The 23,554-nt window shown below is 37.7% G+C and overlaps 1 protein-coding gene across 1 annotated transcript in view; it reads left to right on the top strand.

Annotated features, from left to right (window-relative positions):
- Positions 1–23,554, top strand: part of LOC139725767 (piezo-type mechanosensitive ion channel component 1-like) — a 77,059-nt gene that overhangs the window by 16,271 nt on the left and 37,234 nt on the right. The window contains exons 4-9 of the mRNA XM_071636853.1: positions 7,809–7,907; positions 8,997–9,119; positions 10,101–10,143; positions 11,350–11,820; positions 12,848–13,034; positions 20,226–20,273. Of these exons, the coding sequence (XP_071492954.1) occupies positions 7,809–7,907; positions 8,997–9,119; positions 10,101–10,143; positions 11,350–11,820; positions 12,848–13,034; positions 20,226–20,273 (971 nt within the window). The remainder of the gene's footprint in view (positions 1–7,808; positions 7,908–8,996; positions 9,120–10,100; positions 10,144–11,349; positions 11,821–12,847; positions 13,035–20,225; positions 20,274–23,554) is intronic.

The raw sequence follows: 23,554 nt of genomic DNA, 5'->3' as shown, positions 1-23,554 counted from the left end.
CACAAGTCATACCGAAGTTTCATTTTTGGCCAATGAAGAAAAATGTGAGAAAATAAACATTTTTAGACCAAATTTTCTTTTATGCAAGCTAAGTTTCTATGTTAATTTCACAGGTTTGTCTTCAATCAAACTCAAAATAACTAACATTGCAAGTTAGAGAACAGTTTCTCTTTCAATTTACTGCATAGATTGTATCATTTGATGGCTTCTGAGGCGAGATGTCATGATTGTCCTGCAACACTTCTCCAGTGGTTTCGTATTTAAACACATTGTTTACTTTATGCAAATCAGGCAGCGAGGTCAAAAGCTTTTGGCGAGTTAATTGCACCATATCGCCAAGCCTGTATAAAGGAAACCAAGTTACTGACGGACAGTGTCCAGACACCTTAGGCTGTCATTGTGAAGTCTTATCAAAGTGATGATAGCTAACATTTTTAATTTGTTGTTATTTGTGTAGTCATAATTATTATCATCATAATTGTAATATTATCAAAATTATATTTCACCATTATTAGGAGGCAAAATTAGTATTTTCCGAAAAGCTAACTAACTTGTCAGTGAGTACCAAAATGCAGATTGTACACCCATACGCTATGTGTTTACATGTACACACAGAGATACCAGTACTGTGGTGCCACATACCACGTAGAAATGTACATGTACAACATGGCTCTCTTTGATTTTAAACAGTAAGCTATTAAAGGCTATGAATAATGGTCCATTCTTCTTTTTCTTCCTGTTTGTGTACATGTTATGTTTCATTCTTATACATGGACTTGCATTATTTGCAAGAACATCTGAATTGGCCAATTAAACACAGAAGGCATGCTTTAATTTGGTGTACAAGGAATATGAATAAATTTGTTTGTAAAAAAAGCGATGCTGAGAACAAGTAAATTCACTCTTGTTCAATGTTTTTATCAAGTCAATAAAAAAACATATCCAAGTGCTAGCTATACTCTGTGAGCTTGGGATGTACACACTTTTGTAATTATACAATACCTGCCAGTTACCCTTTGAGCCTTTCTCAAAATTAGAATACAATTGCTGTAGATCAGAAACTTGGTGGTAGCTGTCTCATTAAACTCTAGGAAGATGTATTCCAGATGGAGATTAGCTTTCGTGTTGAGTGAAACCATCAGATCAATTTGCTTTTGAAATTAATATCAATTTATAAACAATAATGTTAATATCACATGGCTGTGTGGAGTTGCAGAGGAGTGGTTGGTGGTGAGCAAGTCACATTGCTTGCATGAATTTCCTCTTTCTGTCACTTCTGCTTTAAATTTGGGATTTTCTGGAAAGAGACATAAATTTACACTCTGATTCTTCTCCAAAGATTTGCCAACAACAGTATGTAAAATCATGGAAGATGACAGAGCAACCATCGTTCATGTTAATGTTTGAAAATAAGTTTCTCTCTTTTTATCTTTTTTTTTTTTTTTTGGGGGGGGGGGACAAAAAATATACCAAAGTACATGTAGGTGAGACAAGAAATGCTGTAATCCTGTGACTGAAATGATTATGTGATTCTTGAAATAGCCCGAGAGTGAGTCATTAGTCCATTCGTCTAACAGTCAGGGGATCTTCATTTTTATGTAATTTTTCCAGGTTTGCTCAAAATTTCTCAAGCCTGCTATTTTTGTGTCACTGTCACAATGCAAAAGTTTTAATTATCTTCATCAGGTGAATTTGTAGCTAACAGAGTTGAGTACCCAAATTTTAGAAAAACAACTAAACATTTTGATTGTAACAGTGATTGATTCTAACAGAAGAGTGTAACCTGTCTGCACATACAACATAGGCCTACATGTACTTTATGCTCAATTACTGTACTCAATTTTCTCTCTCACTTTTTTTTTCTGCGTTGTTCTGTCGTTTTTCTGTGATCTCCACATGCACGCAAAAAGAAAAAAATTATACATTGTGCTGATGAGCGTATCCCCCATGGCTTTGTCAGTGGACTCCGTCGAACACACACAGATGGCTGCACATGGACGCACAAAGCTCGATCAGCGTTGTGATTTGTTTTGTCCTCATAAAAGCTGTGCCAGGAGCCGTGCCGTGTATAGCTGATCTTTGCATCACTCGTGTTACCTGTGTGTGATTTGACAATATCCATGCTTTTAAAGCATGCTGGAAAAGATACTTAATAGTAGTACGACCTACAATCTTCTTTCATTTCCAGGGTTCCACTATCTCACAGCTAATTTGCGATGACATGTAGATATGTTATACCACCAAATGCATACATCTAGGAATCTATTTATTTTCTTTTGGCAGTCTGAACACAGACTTTCCGCAAAGCAAACATGAGTGATGATGTGTACATGTAGGTTGACGCAAACTACTTGTACCCATTTCAAGTTGTTACATATCAGAGCCATCCTGAATGAATTCTTGTGCCAAAACCCAGCACAGTGTGTATGTGTGTGTGTGTGTGTGTGGGGGGGGGGGGGTGTTTACTGTAATGCTCTTATTCAGAGTATGAACTGCTTTTTACCATTGGTGGCTGGTACCTTAGACTAATTTCAGCTTGCTGCCATAGACTTTTGGACTACCAGTGCTATTGCAGTGTACTTTCATTTTCACACATCTATTATTTGGGCTATTACTCATGGTCATTCTGTAATATTGGTCCTGTATTCAGAAATAATGTAAGTCCATTAGGATCATGAAATAAAGGAATTTTGAAATGTATCACTTTGGCTGATAACCAGTCACATGCTGGGAAAACACCCATAATTCAGTTGATTGAGTGCATATGTTTGTTACACTGCAAATTTGCTCAGCCGTAATGGAGGCCAGGTACAATGTAGTGAGGCTATAGACTGTCACCTGTTTATTCCATGACAAAAGACCTTTTTTTTAATCAATTGAATCACTTATATCTGGAAATTAACTACCACTTTGTTCTTGTGAGTGGCTTTCTACCTGATTGCATTGGTGAATAAATTAGCAGAGCAAATGAAACTGATATCGATGGAAGGCCAATCACTCGATGAAAGCATGGCGCATCCCTGAAGTGATTTGTTTGGAATGTATGAAAACAGGGAGAAAGAGAATGAGGAAAAAAGGGGAGATAGAAAGGGAGAGAGGGATAGAAAAGAGTATACATTGTAACTGAAATGTGTATACTAGTATATATGATATGTTTGCTTTTTCTCATTCAGCACGTTATTTTCCCATATTGTTAATGGTACGTTCTTAATTAATAATGGACAGTTGTGCTTTTAGAGTTGAATGCATCAGTCACAAAGACTATTACAAGGTGACTCTTGAGTGATGTGTAGTGCATATTTTAGCTGGTAGTGGCATTATAAAATAGAATAGTGCGGGCAAAGATAAGATTGTCTTTGAAGCTAACATGGCACCAGAGTTGATTATCTGCAACAAAAGATGACAGCACCACTTACTGAAAATTTTTGTGACAAAATACACATCCGATCATGATGATTAGTGTATTAAAGGAACATAGGTAGGCCTACAGTCTATATGTCACAATTTTTTAGCTTTAATCAAAAAAGTGTGCATTTTCTTCACAACTGTTATTGCAACATTTTCTCCATTTATACTGTACATGTACATTGAACAAGAATTTACCAGGTTCACAATGTGAAGAGACTTCACTCAATCAAACGATGTATTCTGTGCCAAGGGGTATGGCTTCCCGAAGTGGAGTTCTGGTAGCCAAGGGCAACCAAAGAAAAAAAAAAATCAAACAACGACAAAACAACAGCAGCAGCAATAACAACAACTACAACAACAACAACATCCATGGTATATTTATTTTTTTCTCTTTCGTCTTGAAATCAAATTTCTTCTGACAAAGTGCAAATAAAAATAGAAAAGACTCTATTTCAAGGATGAATATTTGGAGGTTGGTCTGATTGGGTACTTTGAATTTTATCCTAAAGCTCCATTTGTATCCCACAGACTTCATTGTTAACTCTCAGACAAGATGGGAAGTGTATGTAATATAACCTTACGTTATTCAGCTGTTGGAACCAAAAAATGCATACACAATGTATGTTACAAGCCAGGTGTAATTTGCAAACACACTGCACTTGCTTGTTAGATTATGGCTGCGTTCATGCGAAACTAGAATTGCGTTTCTAAACACGTTTAGTCGCTAAACGTGTTTAGTTGCGTTGCGTTCATGCGATTTTTCCATTTAAACGCGTTTCAAAACGCCGATCTGAAACGCGGAAAAAAGGGCGTTTTGAATCATGATTCTGCCAGAATCACGATTGCAGAAACCGCATGAACGCAACCGTGATTTCAATCATGATTCTATGACGTCATTGTGCGCTGTGCGCATGCGTGTCTCATGGGGTATCCCACAGCTTCTAGTTCTGTTTGCGCGCTTGTGTAAGTCTTATGAATCGTGTGTTTTGGTACCATACTTGCACTTGTTTGTTTATATCAACGCCATACACCGATTCTATGCTAGTATCTAACGTTAACTGTTTAATATAATAATACATGTAATTACTCTCCGATTGAGTTGATAAAAGTAATGACTGCAGCGCTGTGTCTACCAAGGGAAACAATTGGAGAGACAAAGAATTAGGATTATTCCTCGATCTGTTCCTCGATCTGGGGTGCAGAGCCTGACTGGCACAGCTTATCGGAAAGTATTCACCGAAATAAAAACGTAAAGGCCTGAATAAGGAGGTCTGGCTGGCTCGAGTTGCAGAGACGTAGACAAGGTCAAACTGCGCAGTGCGTTGCGCAATGGCAAAGGATGAGCTGAGCCAGAATCAGCATTGCGAAAGCCCGCATGAACGCTCTTCCGCTGAGATCGTGATTTGAAACGCCGTTTTGAATCATGATTCATGTTTGTGATTCTGGCTACGAAATTCGCATGAACGCGGCCTATGTCTCACTTGTGTTTATGTGTGTGTGTGTGGGGGGGGGGGGGGGGGGCAGTTAAGATTTGGTTTGAGGCTACCAAAATATGAGAGTTTTTTTTTTCTATTCTTTACTTGTACCAACCACAAGGTGGAAATTCTTGACACTAGTAGTGCATGTCACCTTCGTAGGATTATACCACATTAAAGTGTGTCACCTTTGTGGTTTCATATGAAATGTAGATGACAGTGTTCTTGTTGAGTTTTTCTTCATGAATTCATAAATTGCTGAGTCTGTTTTTATCAAAGTGATAGAAAAATATAGGTGATTTAACTCAGAAGTTGAAAAACTTAATTATTTTTTTTTTGCTTCTCAACTGAGGACTAACATAATATGAAGTCAACACTATGTAGAGATCTTTGCATTATCAATACATAAACAGGTGGTTATATTGCTTGAAGGTTTTTCTTTAGCAATTTGATTAAATGCACTTTGATAGGTCTATGGATTTGAATTCATACTATAGAGCTATTTCCACTTGTCTTCAACTGAGACCAATAAGCAGTTGTTGTTGTTATTTAAATTTTTAAGGGGCGTGTCATTCAGCTGTGAATATTTGCACCTAAAACCTACTAAAAATTTTATACTAATATCTTGTTTTCATTTTAAGAAAACAAATTCAAATTAATAAGGGAGAAAAAACATGCTGCATTATTGCCACAATTTTGGAGATTCTGAACAGACATCATCACCCATCTTGGACCGTTTTTTACATTTTCTGGCCAGCCTGGTTCAGTATCAGTGAACAGGCTTCTCAGCTTGTGCATGCGAGTGCAAGCCTAGGTCACTCCAATACCGGTCAAGACTGTGAGTGATAGTCTGTCAATCTGATCGAGTGTCTCCTTTTCCGATTGAATCACAGATGAATGTGGTCATTAGTCTTGTTGCCAGGTGATTGTAATTTAATGTGAAAGTAACAGTATGATTAACCATTATACGCCCCATTAAAAGAGTGTAGTGAAACTAATGTTTACATCATAATCGGCTGTGTATTTGGAGCTACATTGTAACTGGGTATTTCCCCCTTTGAAATGAAGAAATACTATGTATAAACACAGGAGATTTAGTGATACTGTAAAAGTGGAAAAGTTCCTGTATTTCACAAGATATGAAACTAGCATAAATATGAAAGCACATTTTCTTTTCTTTTTTTGCTTTTTTATTTTTATACGTAATATTATCTATCTTTGATCTTGAGGTACATGTGTCATTAAGGTGTATCATATAATTGAGTGTCATATTATTTGTAGTTTTCTTCATGTTTGCTAGTCTTGTAGTATGAGTGACTTTGCTGTCCACAAGCAGACCAATGCCTTTTAACCCACCAAGTAGTACTGTAAAACGAGGAATGTTCGCGTGCATTTTAATTTCGCGAATTTTGCGAGCGCCAAGATTCGTGAAATAAAAATGCACGCGAAAGTTCTTGTCTACACTATATGCATTGAATGCCAGTGGCAGTTTGCGAAAATTTCATGCCACAAAAAAGGCCGTCGGCTCCAATTCGCGAAAAATTCATGCCGCGAATATATCATGTTTTACACTAGTATGTGCTGCCAAAGTCATTAACTGCTGTAGCAGCAGCAGCCAGTGGTGAGGTCTTTGAAGTGCTCCCTCACTTGAGGTGACCATCAGCAAAATCAAAAACATGTGAAATTTATCTTTAATACCTGGCTGAGAGCCAAACCTCATTGTGCAAAAATTTCAGCTTTTACAATACTGCGTTCGTTATGCTCTCATGTTCTTCTTATGTGTTGTTGTTCCATAAGTTGTGAAATACTGTAATAAAACCCGAAATGTTCGCGTGCATTTTAATTTTGGGAATTATGCGAGAGTCATGATTCACAAAATTAAAATGCACACGGTAATTCTTGTCTATATTATATGTTACCTGCTACAACAAAAAGGTCCTAAAGTCGCGCACGGTCGAAGCCGTGAAAATCGAGTTTGAAGTCAGAGCATTAAAATTGGTCTAAACGTACGATTTTCTGATTTTGATATATTATTGGAGTCTAACATGTCTCCTTTCATCTGTCAAAATTTTGAAGCAAAATGGTCGAAGGAAAGATTAAAAAATAGCGTTTTTCTGAGCCATGTTTTTTGGCATTTTAACGAAGCAGAAACTGGTTCGAAAATTTAGATTGAGCGCCACAGATAGGTTCCGCCCCTAACAACGACCAGAGTGATTTCATTGGTCACTTTGCTGCTTGCTGCTAACCGAAGCGTGAAGCTCGCACACTGCCCAGTCGACTGGTGCGTGCGGGCGGGGTGCGCTATGCTCAGCCGCTTCTCACATCCTGGTCACTGATTGGTTGGTGAGGAGACCGCCGACGCTGATGTGCTTGAATGAACTCTTTGGGGGTTGCTAGGGCTTACCTTCTATTGTCCAGAGGTGAAAACTGACTTGCGTGTCCCTTGATCGCGATTGCGTCGAAAGGAAGACTTTTGGGCGCTTTTCTCGAAACAGTGATTTTCCAGACGTCTCGACATGCTCTCTTTTAAACATTGATATCTCCGCAGCCGATTATTTTTATAAAATGTGTTATATATACATTTAAAGCAGAAAGATGAGGGGATTATATCATGCAATTTTCAAATAATCGACCTCGCCCGACTTCAGGATCATTTTGTTGTAGCGGGTCACATATGAATTGAATGCCAGTGGCTGTTCACAAAAAATTTCATTCCGCAACAAAAAAGACTCCCATTCGAAAAAAAAAAAAAATGTCACACTGCCAACATTTCTTGCTTGACAGTACAAATGCTTGTTATTGTATCTGGGTCTGAGATTGAGACTATACTCCATTGAGGATCTCCTCCAATCTTCAAGTCAGGTACTTTAAAAGCCAATATTTGATGTCACACTTCTTTTCTCTCTCCCTTCATCTCTTCCACAGTGAGTATTGTCCGCATCAATCTGGTGTCAGGGATTTACCTGCTATGCCTCCTTGCCTTGCCTCTCATCCGAAGCCCTTCACATGAGATTCATCTCAGAGGTTTGTCAACCATCTTTTATGCCTTCAGACATCTGCAAAATATGATTCATAAATGATTCAGCACGCCGTACCCCGGGATGCTGTTGTAACCCGGGGTACGGTGTTGTGTAGCGCCATCTTGTGTCCACTATCATACAGTTGTGCAATGTTGTCATGGCGACTATTTTCTCATCATCAGTGCCCGGCATAAATCGGCATAGCGATTACGATCCCAATGCCAATTATGTTGCATAATCAAAAACAAGGAAACAATTTTGCGCATATAACCCAGGGTACAACGCTGAAAAGAATTATTCAACAAAATGGCGAATTTTCATTTGGTACTCCAATGTACCAAATATTGCATCAAATATCAAAAATATATGGGAAATTTTGGTTCTTCAGGGCTTTCATTCAATTAATCTTGTTGATTTGGTTAGTACGTTTTTATGTAAATACAGTCTACTTGTACCTTGCCTGAGTCGAATCTATTTAGACTGAAGAATATCTTTGACTTACAGAAACTTTGACTTATGAGGAATTAAAATCAATAGAATAAAGAGAAGAGGACTTGAAAAGACCTTCAACTTAGGCAATTATTTGACTTATGAGCAAGGTCGATTGTATAGCACACTTGTGTATTTGTATATGGTACACCAAAGAATAATTCTACTGAATAATTACAATACCAGTTCATGTATTTTTTAGTATAATTTACACATATTATAATGTATATATCACTTTGCCCCATTGTGTAAGTATTTATATTTTTTTTTTGTTTTCAGTGTAGTTTTGTTTTGTTTGTTTTTTAATTAAGGTATATTCATTTGATGAAAAATACAGAAATCAAATCAAATCGGATCAAATCATAACTTTAGTTATATGCCACTGGTTGATATAAGTCTGTGTTCCAACTCCAGTTTACAAGAGAGCAAAGGAAGAACCCATCACTACCATCCTGTGGTTTGTTGTTGTAGTTGTAGTTGTTATTGTTGTTGTTGTTTTTCTTTTCTTTTTTTTTTGGGGGGGGGGGGGGCTATGAATGATGGTTGCCAGAATTTGACCACATGGAGGCATTTGCCATAACTGCACCTCTCTTGGTTTCCACAGGAGCAGCGGGGCGGTATATGAAGGCACTGGTGGTACTTAGTGCTCTAGGTTGTCTCTCACAGATTGTCTACCAGATAGCGCAGGCAGGACTAGGCACTTACGACGACAAAGATCCTTCTTACTGTGAGTATTAAAAGTTGTCTGCTGAAAAGTAATGGGCCATCTGTAGAAATGAACTTCCGATTCTCAACTGGTGAAGGGAGATTTAATTCAAGGATATTCTGTTTGAATGGTATGTGCAATATTTGTGTGCATGTATAAGTGTGTATGTGGTTTGTGTGTGTGTGTGTGTGTGTGTGTGTGTGTGTGTGTGTGTGCATGTATGTGTTTAGTGTAAGTAGTCTCATCAAAAGTTAGTGACCAAAAGGCAAAAGGGCATTCCTACTTTAAACTCTTTACTGTAGTAATGACCTTCCGGTTCTAAACTGCTGAAGAAAGATCTAGGGACAACATTCTATTCAAAATTTGTGCGCAGTGTTTGTGTGTGTGGAAGTGTGTGTGTGTGTGAGTGTTTGTGATTATTTGTATACCAGTATTTTTACAGGAAAGCTATAAGAAAGTGCAGTGAAATGTCGGCTGCCGCTGGATTACAAACATTCTAATTTTAGACAGCAAGAGAACAAGATCTGCATTTCTACACAGGTGCAATATGTGTGTGTGTGTGTGTGCACGCACTTACCCATGGTGGAAAATGAGGACATACACATAATCTTTACATTTAAGCCGAGGACACCCAGCGAACCGGGGACGTCTTCGGTTTGCAGACCATACCAGACGGTCTGCTTTTGCATTAAGGGGTACATGTTTATAGGTCCTCGATTAGCATTACTGTAATAAGTCCTTGGTTGTATGGTAATATATGAATGAGTCCTCGGTTAACCAGATTCCTACTTACACACAGGTCCTCGGTTATGTGGTAAAATTCTTGTGGGTAAAACATGCCCTCGATTTCCACCATAGACGCGTATTTACTGTATTTGCATGCGTGTGTGTGTGTGTGTGTGTGTGTGTTACATTCTTTTCTCAGTCATCGTGTAATGAGCATGATACTATGCTGATTAGTAAGATTATAAACTTGATTTTTTTTACCCATCTTCCAACCAGGTAACTATACAGACACACTATGGCTGCAACTTGGTTTTCAGAGGTAAAATTTCTTTTGTAGAAATTATTTTTCTTACTTTATCAATATCCAAAAGTATTACAATATCATGTACATTCCAAGAAGGCATCAGCACAGTTCTCTTTCTGTTTTCATTCTGTATAGTCAAAACAGAAATATTTACAAAGATGGTAGTACGCATATATTTGAAATCTGACTCAGTAATAACCCACAAAGTTAAATGAAAACTTAGACTGTAGGCACTTTTGAAAACACTAACGTGTATACCTGTGAAATGAGGGCCGCAGTCTGTTTCCTATTTTATAATTATACCTTCTTCTTTTTTTGCTACTGTAGGTTGTACAGTATAAGCTGTTATTTTCGCGTACAGATATTTTCACGAATGACCTGGTCTCGGACGCTTTCGCGAGTTGTTTTCGCAAATTGAAATCGCGGCTATCGTGCGTCTACTACATTACCCTAGTGCATAGCGACATTTTCACATGTTGTTAAATTCGCGGTTCAAAAGTGATTCGAGAAATTCACGAAAATTAAACCCTCGCGAAAATAACAGCTGATACAGTATGCTTTAGGTTTTGAAACTCAATTAATGTGACTTTAATTGTCACACAAGAGCAGTTTCACTATGCAGTGATAAATAGTGCGCTCAGTCCTAAAATTTCAATTCTGTGGTTTATTAACGTGGATGAGTTAGCATTTAAGTTGCAATGAAATCACTATGTATTTGAATTGTGTCCTTTGCATTGCTTTGTAAATTGTATTACATTCTAAACATTGTAGAATTATGGAATTATGGAATAGTCTGCCTGATAAAATTAAAGATGCTGAAACAATTGATTCATTTAGAAGAATGTTGAAAACATATTTATTTTTGCAATGATAAGGCTTATGGCTATCAGTGTTTCTCAGTGTCAGCTTGTCCCATTTTAACCTTACTTCCTTTACTTGTATTGTTTCATTCTTAAAGTGCATGGAGACTTCTCCCTGAATGTGATATGCGCTATACAAGCACAGTTTATTATTATTATTATTATCATTATTATAGATTTAGACACTTAAATAGCTGCTAATTCCCACTTCATTGTCAGATTTGATTTGTACTCTCACTGTTCAAGCATGAAGCATCTCTATAATGATTTGTATTTATAAAAGCTGTTTCTTTTAATATTTTCCGTATGAAAAAGGTTTTACATTCTAAGTTCCCTTGTCACACATAACTTTCACCTGCAGACTGGACGACCTCAACGCACTCAACGTGGCCAGGCTGGTTGCCCCCGATGTCATCCTCCTTGTCGTATCCCTGCTGGTCCTCGTCATGTGCAATTACATCTTGGTCCCGCCTCGGACTGAAGATACCGACCCCGCCCAAGATGACCGGGAGGAGAGTGGTAGGCTGACGCCCGTCATGGAGCGTCGACCCCGACGGACGTCCGTGGTCGTCGACGGCCTGCTGTCGTGCAACGTCATGCTCTTCTGCGCCCTGGCTGGGATCGTTGTGCCGTCGGCGCTGTCCTCCGTCTACTTCGTCGGGTTCCTGGTCGTGGTGACATGGTGGTCGTTTTACCAGACGTGGGGGCGTGTCTTCAAGTGGATTGAGGTGGTGTGGCTGATATACAGCGGATGCCACGTTGTGGTCCTCTACCTTGCCCAGTTCCAGTTCTTTCAGGAGGCCATGCCAGTGGAGCCGGATAAAAAATCTGGGTATGGAATACTTTATGAACTATATTCCATTTCATTTCATTTTCATTTTATTTATTTTATTTCATTTTATTTCCAATAAAATGTATTAAAGAGCAAAAGGCATAAGTTCATTTGAAGAGCATATGATTTGCATTTGAAGACAACATGTTTGAAGGCAGTGCATTTGAAGCAATGCATTGGAAGGGCGAAGGCCTGGGTCACACACAATACTGAGTTCCTTCAAGGAACACATATAGTACTGAGTTCTTTCATCAGGTCATCTCTTGTGCCTTAGCATTCTACCCTTAATCATCACCTTGCTTGTCTAGACAGTGATGCAAACCATTGCACTGCATTTGGAATGTTTATCATCATTTGCTCTTATAGTCAAAGTCAAGGTAATTATTTCCTTGCATGAGAGGCATGTGCACATATTATGCCTGTGAGAGTAGTAATGTATGGTAAGTGGCTGGAGTTGCTGGATCGAGATTTGAACCTATGACCATCTCTTCCTGTTCTCACTGACAACCACTGCGCCACAGTTTATACAACTGTGTGGTTTTGTTGAAGTCCCAATAAACACAAATGAGACAGGATTCAGATAAGAGATTGAACAGTGGAAATACCATCCTAATACCACTGAGGAGGTTAAACTTTGGTTCAGGGGATGATGGGATAATAAAGGTCTTCTTTATCCAAGGTAGTCTCTTCAGTGTTGCCACTGCTCTACCAGAGGGCCCTGCCATTATTATTACCATAGCATTGCCAGGTACCCATTAATACGCCTGGGTGGAGAGGGACACGGTGGGTAAAAACTTCTTGTCCAAGGACGTAAGCACTGGGCAAGAATCAAACTTGGGTCTTCCGATTTAGGGTCGGGAGTATTGTCTACTATGCCACAGCTCCCCAGTGCCACAGCTCCCTAGTGCCACAGCACCCCAGTGTTGGGTTTTAAAAATTGTGCTTGTTTACGGTTAGCAATTGTTATGTGATTTAACTTTTCTAAACCTTCCCCATTTCTGCCCCCATATGTTTTACCCTTCACCAGACTCCCACTGACAGCCTTCATTGGTCTCACTCCCATCGTGGACTCGCTCCGCTGCAACGTCGGAGGAGACCCGAGGGAGTTGTTCTTCTACTCCAAGGCCCCCTGGCCGATCTTCGTCAATCCTGCCATCCTCATTCTCTTCTACTGGTTTCTGGGCCATGAGGTTTACAGGTGGCTCGCAGGACCCGTAAGTCTGTGCTTCACTTTTCATTCGTGCTTGTCTATCCGTATACATGATCTATGGTGCTATTTTAATTTCTTAAGCAGAAAAACGATGACAGCAACTGGACAACTTGACATGTTTATCTATGTGTATGTTTCTGTGTATGTGTGTTTTCAATTAGCTGTCAGTAGATTTAGGTCTAATATACAGTATGCTGTGCATGTTGTGTTTTTACTTCTTGTCTCTCTTCAGATTGCAATGAAATTCCTATCTAATTATACTGCCATGCTGTGCTCTAATACCAGAATGTGTTTAACTGCTGCAAAATTTCAAAGTCTAAAACTGATCCCTTCACCTTTCTTTCTTTCTTTGATTTTCTTTTTTTTTAATGACGATGGGCATGAAACATCTGTTCATTCAAAGGAAAATAAAAATGAACAGATGCAACTACCAAAAGGCTGAATTTATAAGTTATTAGAATGTTGTGTGGACAGAGTATTAAATGGTTTAACCCTTTCTGTACCAGGGACTTAGGACAGTGTGTACAACACTATGGGGTTTTCTGTGTCAATCAGCACTCAAATCACACAATGGGTTAAATATAACAAAGAAGAAGAGAAGGCAGACACACCTTAGGGGGCATCTGTAATTAAGAATGAACTTTAACTAACTTTACTCTCTCTTTTAAGTATTCCAAAAAGTTTTATCAAGTTATCTATTATACCATCCCTACATGGGTTTCAATATCTTTGAATATTTGAATTGAATGTTTGATTTTTACACTTTGTAAATATCCATAGTTATACTGATTACATAGCATACAGATTCACACTTCCACATGTTATAAAGCTGTGCAACAAATACATTAGAATGCAGGTATCTTTTCAGTGTGTTTGGACTTGTCAGGATATGTGATGAAAACATTGATGATTATTATGATACACAGCTGTAATCCAACACTTGCAGTTAGCCATTTGTTGAAATTAGTCAGGACGAATAAGAATGCATATAAGAGACTATCATTCTGTGTGCAATCAGTCCTTTATGTTTCAATGACTTATTAATTCATTTTGCATATATTCAATGGGTTATGATATAAGATTGAGAATCTTTTAACATGGTACGAGTTGAAAATCTTCAGTATAATCAGTAGTTTTAACACAAATGCTGTATGCATATGAATGCATACTTCTACTCTAAAGATATTCCTGTAGTCCTAAACTCGTCATTTTGCTCTGCAATACCAGCATGCTCTTTTTGTCCTTGCCTTAAAATGGCAAGGTAAATGATGCGCTAAAGTAACTTTAACAATTCCATTTTCATGGTGTAAAAAATGTGTGTTTTGCATGAGATCTACTGACAAATTGAAAAGAATGCCTGTAGTTATTCGGTAAAAAAAAAAGTAGTAAATCATTGTGGTATGTACTGTTTGATGCGCTGCCCACATAGTAAGTAGTGCCTTTTTCAGAAAACTGTATGATAGTATGTAGAACCTGTGACTAATGCAAGAAAACAATCAAATTTCATCATTTCTGCTTCTTTTGGTATACAGAGACTTCAGGTATGTATGTTGACCACCCCCATCCCCCCCCCCCCCCCCCAAAAAAAAAAAAAAATGCATATCTCAGACTGTCCTGCATTTTCAGACAAAACATGCTAGTGTAGTGTTTGTGTGTAGTCACTCACCAAAGCATGCTTAATAAAATATGCATATATATGTGTAACAATATGCTGAGCATCAGTACATGTGAAGGGTAAAATAACCTGTACCCTTAATACTTACTTGCATACCACTATACCCTGCACATGTGTGCATTTTGTTCATGTACCAGTTTGCAAGACATTGATTACCCTTCTCTTATATGTATCTTTTGCCTCTATTCTTTCTAATTTGTAACCCATCAAGTCCCCCCAAAACCACATTTTTGTGTTTTGGTGATATATCTTTATATCATCATTTATTTCTATCCACTGTAGCGCACAATCAAAATGTTCTGCCATTTAAACCCGTTGTCATTCACATATACCAAGGTAATTGTTTATCATGGTTGCTTTCCAAGACTCTTGATTGTTAAATGCATCAATTGAAGTAGGCAACACATTTTAGAAGATTTAATGCATCTTTTCTCTCTCAAACTGGCAAATTTGTGTGAACTTTTTCCTGAATTTTGGCAAGTTCAATGAATTTGACAAGTTTTGTCAAATATTTCTTTCTCTGCAAACAATATGAAGTGAAATACAGACTTATTATGCATATTTAATGTTGACAAAATGAAGTAGTATCCTGTGATGGTTTGATGGGTAAAGTAATACAAATCACTCTTACATTCTATGCATTGCATACTTTCTTCATGTACAAATATTAACATTAACATATCTAAAAATGTACTTTGGATGACCTATGAATAATATTAGAAGAGAATACATTTTTTTTTGATGGTCCTGAAGCACAGAAAGTCACAAAATTTGTTGCAGCACAAGATTGCAGGAAACATGAAATATTTTTGGAATTCATCAATGCCAGTGAAGAGATGAAGTTATCAGGTGTACAACAAAAAAGTGTATGCTGCTTTTTTCATTTCCATTGGAAAAATTCTCATGGACCAGCTCCAGAGCTTTGATAGCATCTGCCATTTTTATGCCTCCGCCACGTAGTGGTGCCGGAGGCATTATGTTTTCGGGTTGTCCGTCCGTCCGTACGTACGTCCGTACGTACGTCCGTACGTACGTCCGTACGTCCGTACGTTCGTCCGCTTTCGTTTACGCGATAACTTGAGTAATATTTACTGGAATTTTACCAAACTTGGTCCAAGTATGAAGTATGATGGGGCAATGATTTGATTAGATTTTAGGTGAAATCGGCAAAAGGTCAAAGGTCAAAGGTCAAGGTCATATCATGAAATTTATCCGTTTACGCGATAACTCAAGACTGTATGGAGCAAATTTCACCAAACTTTGTGGGAGGATGATGTGTGATGGGACAATTACTTGATTAGTTTTTCAGTGAAATCGGACAGAGGTCAAAGGTCAAAGATCAAGGTCAAATCCTAAAATTTATCTGTTTACGTGATAACTCAAAACTGGACGAAGCAGCTTTCACCAAACTTGGTCCAAGGATGATGTATGATGGGACAATTAGTTGAGTAGATTTTAGTGACATTGACAAGAGGTCAAAGGTCAAAAGGTCAAGGTCAAATGCTAAAAATGTTGCTATTTCCCCCATATCTATGCAATGCCCGCAGTTATTTTCTTGAAACTTAGTGTAGACATGTAGTACTGCATAAAGATTCTCCAGAGAGTTTCATGTCATAAGGTCAAAGGTCAAAAGGTCAAAGGTTAGGTGAAAATGTTGCAATATCACATTTCTCACAAATGGTTCAATGTATCTTCATGGAACTTGGTACATATGCATGTACTGACTGGCAGGGATTATCTAGGGAATTTAGGGGTCATGGGTCAATAGTCGGGGTCAAAGGTCAAGGTCAACTCCTCAAAATGTTACTATTTCCCTCATTCACTAGTATATGCAATAATTGCATTATTAGTTTTAAAATTTAATATATGTACATGTATTACTTAATGGAGATTCTCGTGGAAGTTTCCAGCCAGAAGGTTAAAGGTCAAAGGTTAAGGGTCAAAGGTTAGGTTTGAATGAAAAAAAAAGATATATTTTGTACTGTACACTCTTTCTTCATACCTTGAAAATTATACTCAATGCATAAACTTAAAGGTCGGTCAGAAGTCAAGTAAAAATTTTCAATTCCCGAAATATGTGTACCTGTACTCTTTAATAGACAATTATAGCAAACCCAGTTCGTGGAAAGTGAACATTCAAGATATTTCTGATAAACCTGTTATTTCGATATTTTGCCAGTTATGTGAAACTGTCATCACACATTGTGAAGACATTGTACCATACACCTATTGGGAGAATCATGCATTATGGTGGAGGCATCAGTCGCCGTAGCGACATTTCTAGTTTTTTTTTTACCTCAGCAATATTAGATCAGTGCATAATTTTAGAGATTAACTTTGAGGCATACTCTGTTGGCTGCAAACATAGATACTCTTCAGCCAAAGGCTGAGAGGTCATTTGCAGATTGTGTAGGTGGTGGGAGTTGTCACTTGACTGCTTGTACATAATTCACCAAAGATATCAATGCTGTAATTGTGACTAACAGTCATTTTCACTATTCATTAGGTGTTAAAGATGCCTAGTTTTCATATTGTATTAATTAGTTTCAGTCATGTTTAATATTTATAATATAAATGCAAACATCTGCCCTTTAAACAGATGGAGTGTTAGAGAGAAAGTGTGATGGTGCAAACATAGAGAAACTGATCAGAAACATTTATGATTTGAATGAAAATTGAGCAAAGCTAATAGGATTCCATTGGTATTTTTTTTTAACAGAGAGAAAAAAAAAAGGTGGGAGATATTAGAACAAATATGATAGTAGCTAAATTGCGCATGGTAGGATCTAGCTCCTCTTTGATGTAATTTGTTTATGGAGGAAATATTGAAACTGAAGGTGGAAAAATGGGAGATCAAACATCAGATGCATTTTAAACACTTTCCATCCAGTTGTTTTTAAACCAGTCATTTGTCAGTCAAATGATCCAACACGTATCCATAGGTTTCAGTCTTTCTTAATCTTCAATGAATCATTGTTAACATCCAACACCAAAGCTAGCAATCATTATGCTGTGTTTGGAAAGTGCAGTACCACCTGTCTGTATGAACCTATTAGAACAATCCCTGTGTTGCCATGGTATTCCATCATTTTGCTGCCCAATCCTCATCAGAAATTGTGATTTTCCTCGTCAACAATGAGTGTCTATCATCAACATGGACCGTGACAGTTTCATGCCTTCCAAGATCTCCACTGCATGTCTTTGTATTTGTTTTTTTTTTATTGAGGCAAAGTCTATTGAGTTACTGCACATCTCAGTACATCCACTAAAATCAGTTGATAATTTTTTACTTCATGTATGACATAAGTCATATAGATGTGAAATTAGAATAATCAATAACAACTCTGTTCTAAGATATTGCAAGGCATATACTCGCTATGTCTTGACACTGTGTCTTGATCAGCAAAGAAACTGATACATTTTTAATTGAAAAATTAAAATATCAAGATATTATAGGTTTGGAGAGAGTATGGGAGTTTTAAACCACAGCTAACATCTTTTTTTAGCAATACCAGACATAGTGTTCCTTTAAGGTTTAAAGTGGAGACTCAAATATGGTAATGTTTGAACATGAGCTTCATATATGGCTGGGTGTATGTGGAACACACCACATAGCACTCACCATTAACATCAGCAGATCATATTTCATTCTTGAAATCACATTGTGGCTGATCCAGGCCCAGATCAGTTTGACAGGAATGTCTGTTTGTTACTTGCATGTGCCATCAAACAGTGTCATATCAATCCCAAGCCACATGGTTGTGTCCACATCATCTGTGCTGCTGTGAATGTAAAACGACTTACTGTAAACGTCAATATTTTCGCGCGATTAATTTTTCGCGCTGAGCGGCTCGAAAACGTATTCGCGGGTTCTTAAATTCGCGCTCCGCAGCAGGTTACTTTACTGTAGTACACATTCACTGCTTTCATCCAAAGCCTCTGCTACATAGCGTGCTATGCCAGCGTACGACAAGCGACGTAGCGAGCGGCTCGACTGCGAGTACAAGCACTCAAATACGTAGTACAGCTGTGACTCTAGTACCGTAGTCACGGGGGACTGTAGCATCGATGCGTGCGGTGCACACATGCATGCTACAGTACACAGCAATCTAGGGTATCGTCTCTTCGCACAGTACTAGTAGCGTAAACATGCCTGTACATTGTACTACGTACAAATTGTAGCAGTATCATCGATGAAGCGCACATCAGTAATTCATCCCGTTCAAAATGTGCGTAGAAAATTGTGAAGATATATTTGCGCGTTTTTGAATTCGCGCTAGCCGAGCGTAGCGCGAAATCCGCGAAAATTAATGTACCGCGAAAATTTCCACGTTTACAGTAACTGACATTTGTTGAGGTTGTTGATGTAAGACCTCATATTTCATTCCCCTGTCTGCGTACATGAACCATCCCGTCTTCGCCGTTCAGTGTCTTGTACAGACACAAGTGATGCATAGGCCTATCAATGTAATTATACAAAATTGTGAGGGCTGACAATTTCTGTCCCATGCTCTCCGTCTTCTGCTGTTACATTCCATTAACCCTGTCTCTGCCAGGGAGGTCTGACCATGTGTACAACACTGTTGTTTTCTCTGCTGACTGGCACTCGAAGCATACCGACAGTTAGAAGCTACATTGTATGTGGAGTATGTTAACACGTAATAGATCCTTGTGCTATGTACCCCACATTTATGTGAGGAAATCTTATATGTGCTTTCTTTGTAAATGCTGGTATGTTAATGTAATGGGATGTATGACAGTAATTCTCGGTCATGTTCTACTGCAAAGTCACTTGACTGTCGGTCGTCCTACATTTTACAAGCTCAGAGTGATTTACAGATGCATTAATCAACAGTATTAGGCAAGACATACAGCTATCAATGTGGAGAATTTTTACCATTTTTTACCATTTTGTTTGTTTCTTTGTCTTATAATATCAAATGAGAAAGAAGTCCTTGGTTGTTTAAAAAAAAACACCAGCTACTGTGATTCCATGAAACAAGTTATTCCAATATAAGACAACATGAATGGTTGATATGTGCCCATTCAAAAATCAGTTGATGTATTCGACAAACTGTCCTTATCAGATGAATGAAAGTCAAATTGACAACTTGTGCCGCTTTGAATCATGATTTCTTTTTCTTCTTTGATGGAAATATATAAACTATTGAATTCAGTAATTAAGGACTCTAGAAGATAGAGGAAAAAAAATAAAGAAAAAGGAAGGAGAGAGTGTAGGGGGAGAACCACCTAGAAAGGAGAAATGCTTTCAAAACATTTCATTTGTTGTTGTTTTTGTAATTTGCAGAACAAACAAGTGGATTTAATCATTTAGTTTTATCTCATGTTTTCATGATGATGGATGTATGTCAGTTGTTGGCTTTATTATTATTCTTTGTGGCCCCTTTTTCATTCCACTGTGGAAAGTGAAATTCATTGCAATGTTACAAGGATTCCCCTGGCTGGATATTCAATTTTGTGTGACTTTGCAATAATGTATATGCTTTCAATTCATTATAGTCAATATTGGAGTTAAGACTTTACCACTTCGCAAAAGGCAAGAAGGGGGTAAGTACCAATGCTACCCATTGCTGTGGTGTGAAATGGCCTGCCTGAAAAGAAAATCCACGCAGTGCTGCTGTACAGTCTTCCACAGTATCACTGTTTTAACGATAACACCCCAGACTACACAATGAAAGCTGTTGTAGCCGTGAAGAACACCTCCTATTAATATGCATGGTCACTTGTGTACTGTGGAGTTGAAATTCAAATTGCAAGGTTCTTGGAAATACAGTACTTTATGATTTTTTTTTTTAAATCAATATTTACCATGCTCACAACATGCTACAGATGTTACCAATTCTAAGTTCATACCTTCTTCTTATTTTGTTCACAATCAAATTAAACATCTTTGTTCTCATTCTGAAAACTGTGCTGAAGGGAAAGAAATTGTCGTTTTGATTGAAAAAAAAAGCTATTAGCCCAATCTTTAACCATCAGATGAAGTCAGTTAAGGATCATCTGTGCCAGAAAAAAACAAGCAAATGTCATTACGCCTACCCAAATGCCATGTACTATTTATGTTTTATCACGACATGCAGACCTATCGTTAAATCACATTATGTAATTCAGTTATGTAATCCAGCTTCTGTTCATAAATAAAAGTCAGCTTCTCTCATGTGAAGTAGATTGCCAAGCATCCACAGCCTTGATTTGAAATGATCATTAGCGCATTTCAATATCCTTGTCAGTTTTTATTTTAGTCTGTGATGCTTAAAGATACACTTTGTATCTTAGTTCTCATGATCTCGTGCTTGGCTGCTCATCAATACAAACGGTTGGAAGTTTGTTCTAAAGACTAAATTATGTTGTGGAGAGTTGAAAAAGAAGAAACAGATCAGCTCAAGTCTTTAAACAAGCACAAGGCTATGTGTTTTCCCCCAATAATATCATGCTGTAACAGGGCAAATAGATTTATTGTATTCTATCAAGTATGATTTTAAAAAAAAATTATTGTTTGAACCAGTTATCTCATATTTACTCTCGTTGCAAAATTGCAAAATTCTAATGCTTTTAAAAAAAAAATTACAAGCAGATGGGTACGATATTTAGACATTTGTTGCAGTATTATTTACCTAGAATTGGACAAAGTCCTACAAAACGGGAGTAAACCTCATTTAAATAGAACATGGAGAGAAGTTTTATTCAGAGTGGAAGTTAAGAAAATGTCAACTTTTTATAGACCAATTTGATTTTGTCAAAGTAAAAAAAGAACTTGTATTGAGCTATATTCATATTTTTATCAGAACAAACAAGAAATGGCAGTATGTTATGAAGGTAAAGGCAGGAACAAGAAAGCTTGCAACAAGCAAACCATTTGCTTTTTTTTTTTGCACCACTTTCACATGAATATTTTTCATAACCAAGATTTGAAAACACTGGTGATAACCTGTCCCACATTTACAAATGTCAATTGCCATAATTAGATCCTATCAATTTGATTTATTTGTGTTATTTAGCAGTCAAAAGATAACATAGAAATCTTATCAAAGTAAAAAAAAAAAAATTCTATTATTTTTTTTTTTTTTAAATATCTAAATCATTCCATGTAATCTAATTCCAGTAATGAGAGCAAGTCTTCTCAAATTGGAAATTATCATTGCCCTCCAAGATGCATGCGGCATAAGAATATCTCCTGGTTGATATTCATTTTTAACCTCCCTGATTTAAAGAGTAGTAGTACTGGCAGCCCTGAGTACAGTGTAGCTGTTTCCCAACCACTAACCTTTTCACTACCAGAACTGTGCAAACAGGATCGAGTTTGTGTAAATTTATATCCTTATCAGGTGATATATGCCCACTCCCACTAGCGCCTAACATTGCATGTGTAAACCTTGTCGTGCCAAGTCTCAGTTTAGTGCCAGAAGGTTTTTGCTTACCAGTACTTTGCACTGCATCAACGACCTTCTGCTACTAAAGAGCGGTTCCATTTGTGTTTGTTCTTTGTGGCATTCTAACATGATATGATTAGAAGCAATACAGGAATATGAATCTGACTGGACTTAGAACCTAGTGAATGCTGAACTCATTCAGGATTCAGAGTACTGTGTAGGAGTAATTTGTGTACTTTTTCTACCCGCCATATTTCCCATTTAGTTTTCAGGAATGAAGTACTAAGTCCTTATGGATTTGATGATCAATGAAGTGAAAGCGTCTCTGTGTGTGTGTTTTTTTTTAAATTTATGTTTAAAGTGCTGATGCATTAAAGTTGCATTTTCATTTCTAGCAAATTTCATGCCATTCAAGTACAAGTGAAGCAGATGAAAATTGCAATTAGGCTTGTGTGTATCGTAGCATTACATTTAGTTGTATTTATGATACAGAGACTCCAACTCTCCCGTTTTCGACGGGAGATCTCCCGCCGAAAACCCATTTTTGCAAAATCTCCCGTTCTCCCGCTTGAGATTTAATTTCTCCCGCCCTGGCTCTTTGTCTCCCGTTGGAAAGGATTTCTTACTTATTTCTATCGTATGTTGAAAAAATAAGCCTTAGATAGCACCAAAGAGCATCTAGAACCCTAGGAACTTCGCACACATCAAGTTGGAGTCTCCCGTTTGCTAGGGGTTTCAGGCGGGAGAATCTCCAGATCAGAAGGTGCTTTGGGTTGGAGTCTCTGATGATATCATGCGATTTAATGCTGCTTTGTATTCATAATGCTAATGTAACAATACAATGTGGATGCATGTGATCTTACAAGAAATCCTCAAGTGCATTGACAATGAATGCAAGCACAGGTTACACTAGTAAGCCTTACTTGTGTGTGAGAGTACTAATATCCAGCAATATTCCACCATTTGATGCAACACATTATTCACTCTGCCTTCACACTTAGTCATCAAGAACTTTTTGCAAATTTGTTTTGTTGTCATCAGTATGAGAGTATATTTCAATGTGTATTTCCTTGAATAGTATAGACAGTTTTCGGGTTCTTGTTCTCGGCATGGTTGTGCACATCATTTTGCCACATGTCGATTTGCATACAGACTTCAGCACAGCACCTTGGAATCCCAGAATAGAGGATTCCTCTTCCGGGGCTTTGGTGCAACCATTATAAGCTAAATAATGATATATAAGCATACAAGACCTTCTTTGATGAATCAGCACCATAGAGCTACGTCAGAAAGAAAGGAAAGCTGTATAAATCCAGCTCTGTAGTACAATTGCTCAGACACGCTCTGCACGATTTCTCCAGTTTCCTTAGTCTACTCCATAAATGCCACCTGACAAGATTTGCACAAGTCAGAAAAAAACAAACACATTGTGCTCCACCCCCATTTTGCATCACGCCT

Source organism: Diadema antillarum, unplaced genomic scaffold (genome assembly GCF_040938485.1).
Source record: "Diadema antillarum isolate AM-2024a unplaced genomic scaffold, OU_Dant_1.0 scf00000017, whole genome shotgun sequence".
NCBI lineage: Eukaryota > Metazoa > Echinodermata > Echinoidea > Diadematoida > Diadematidae > Diadema > Diadema antillarum.
Note: the sequence above shows the minus strand (reverse complement) of the source record. Positions and strands in the feature narration are given on the sequence as shown.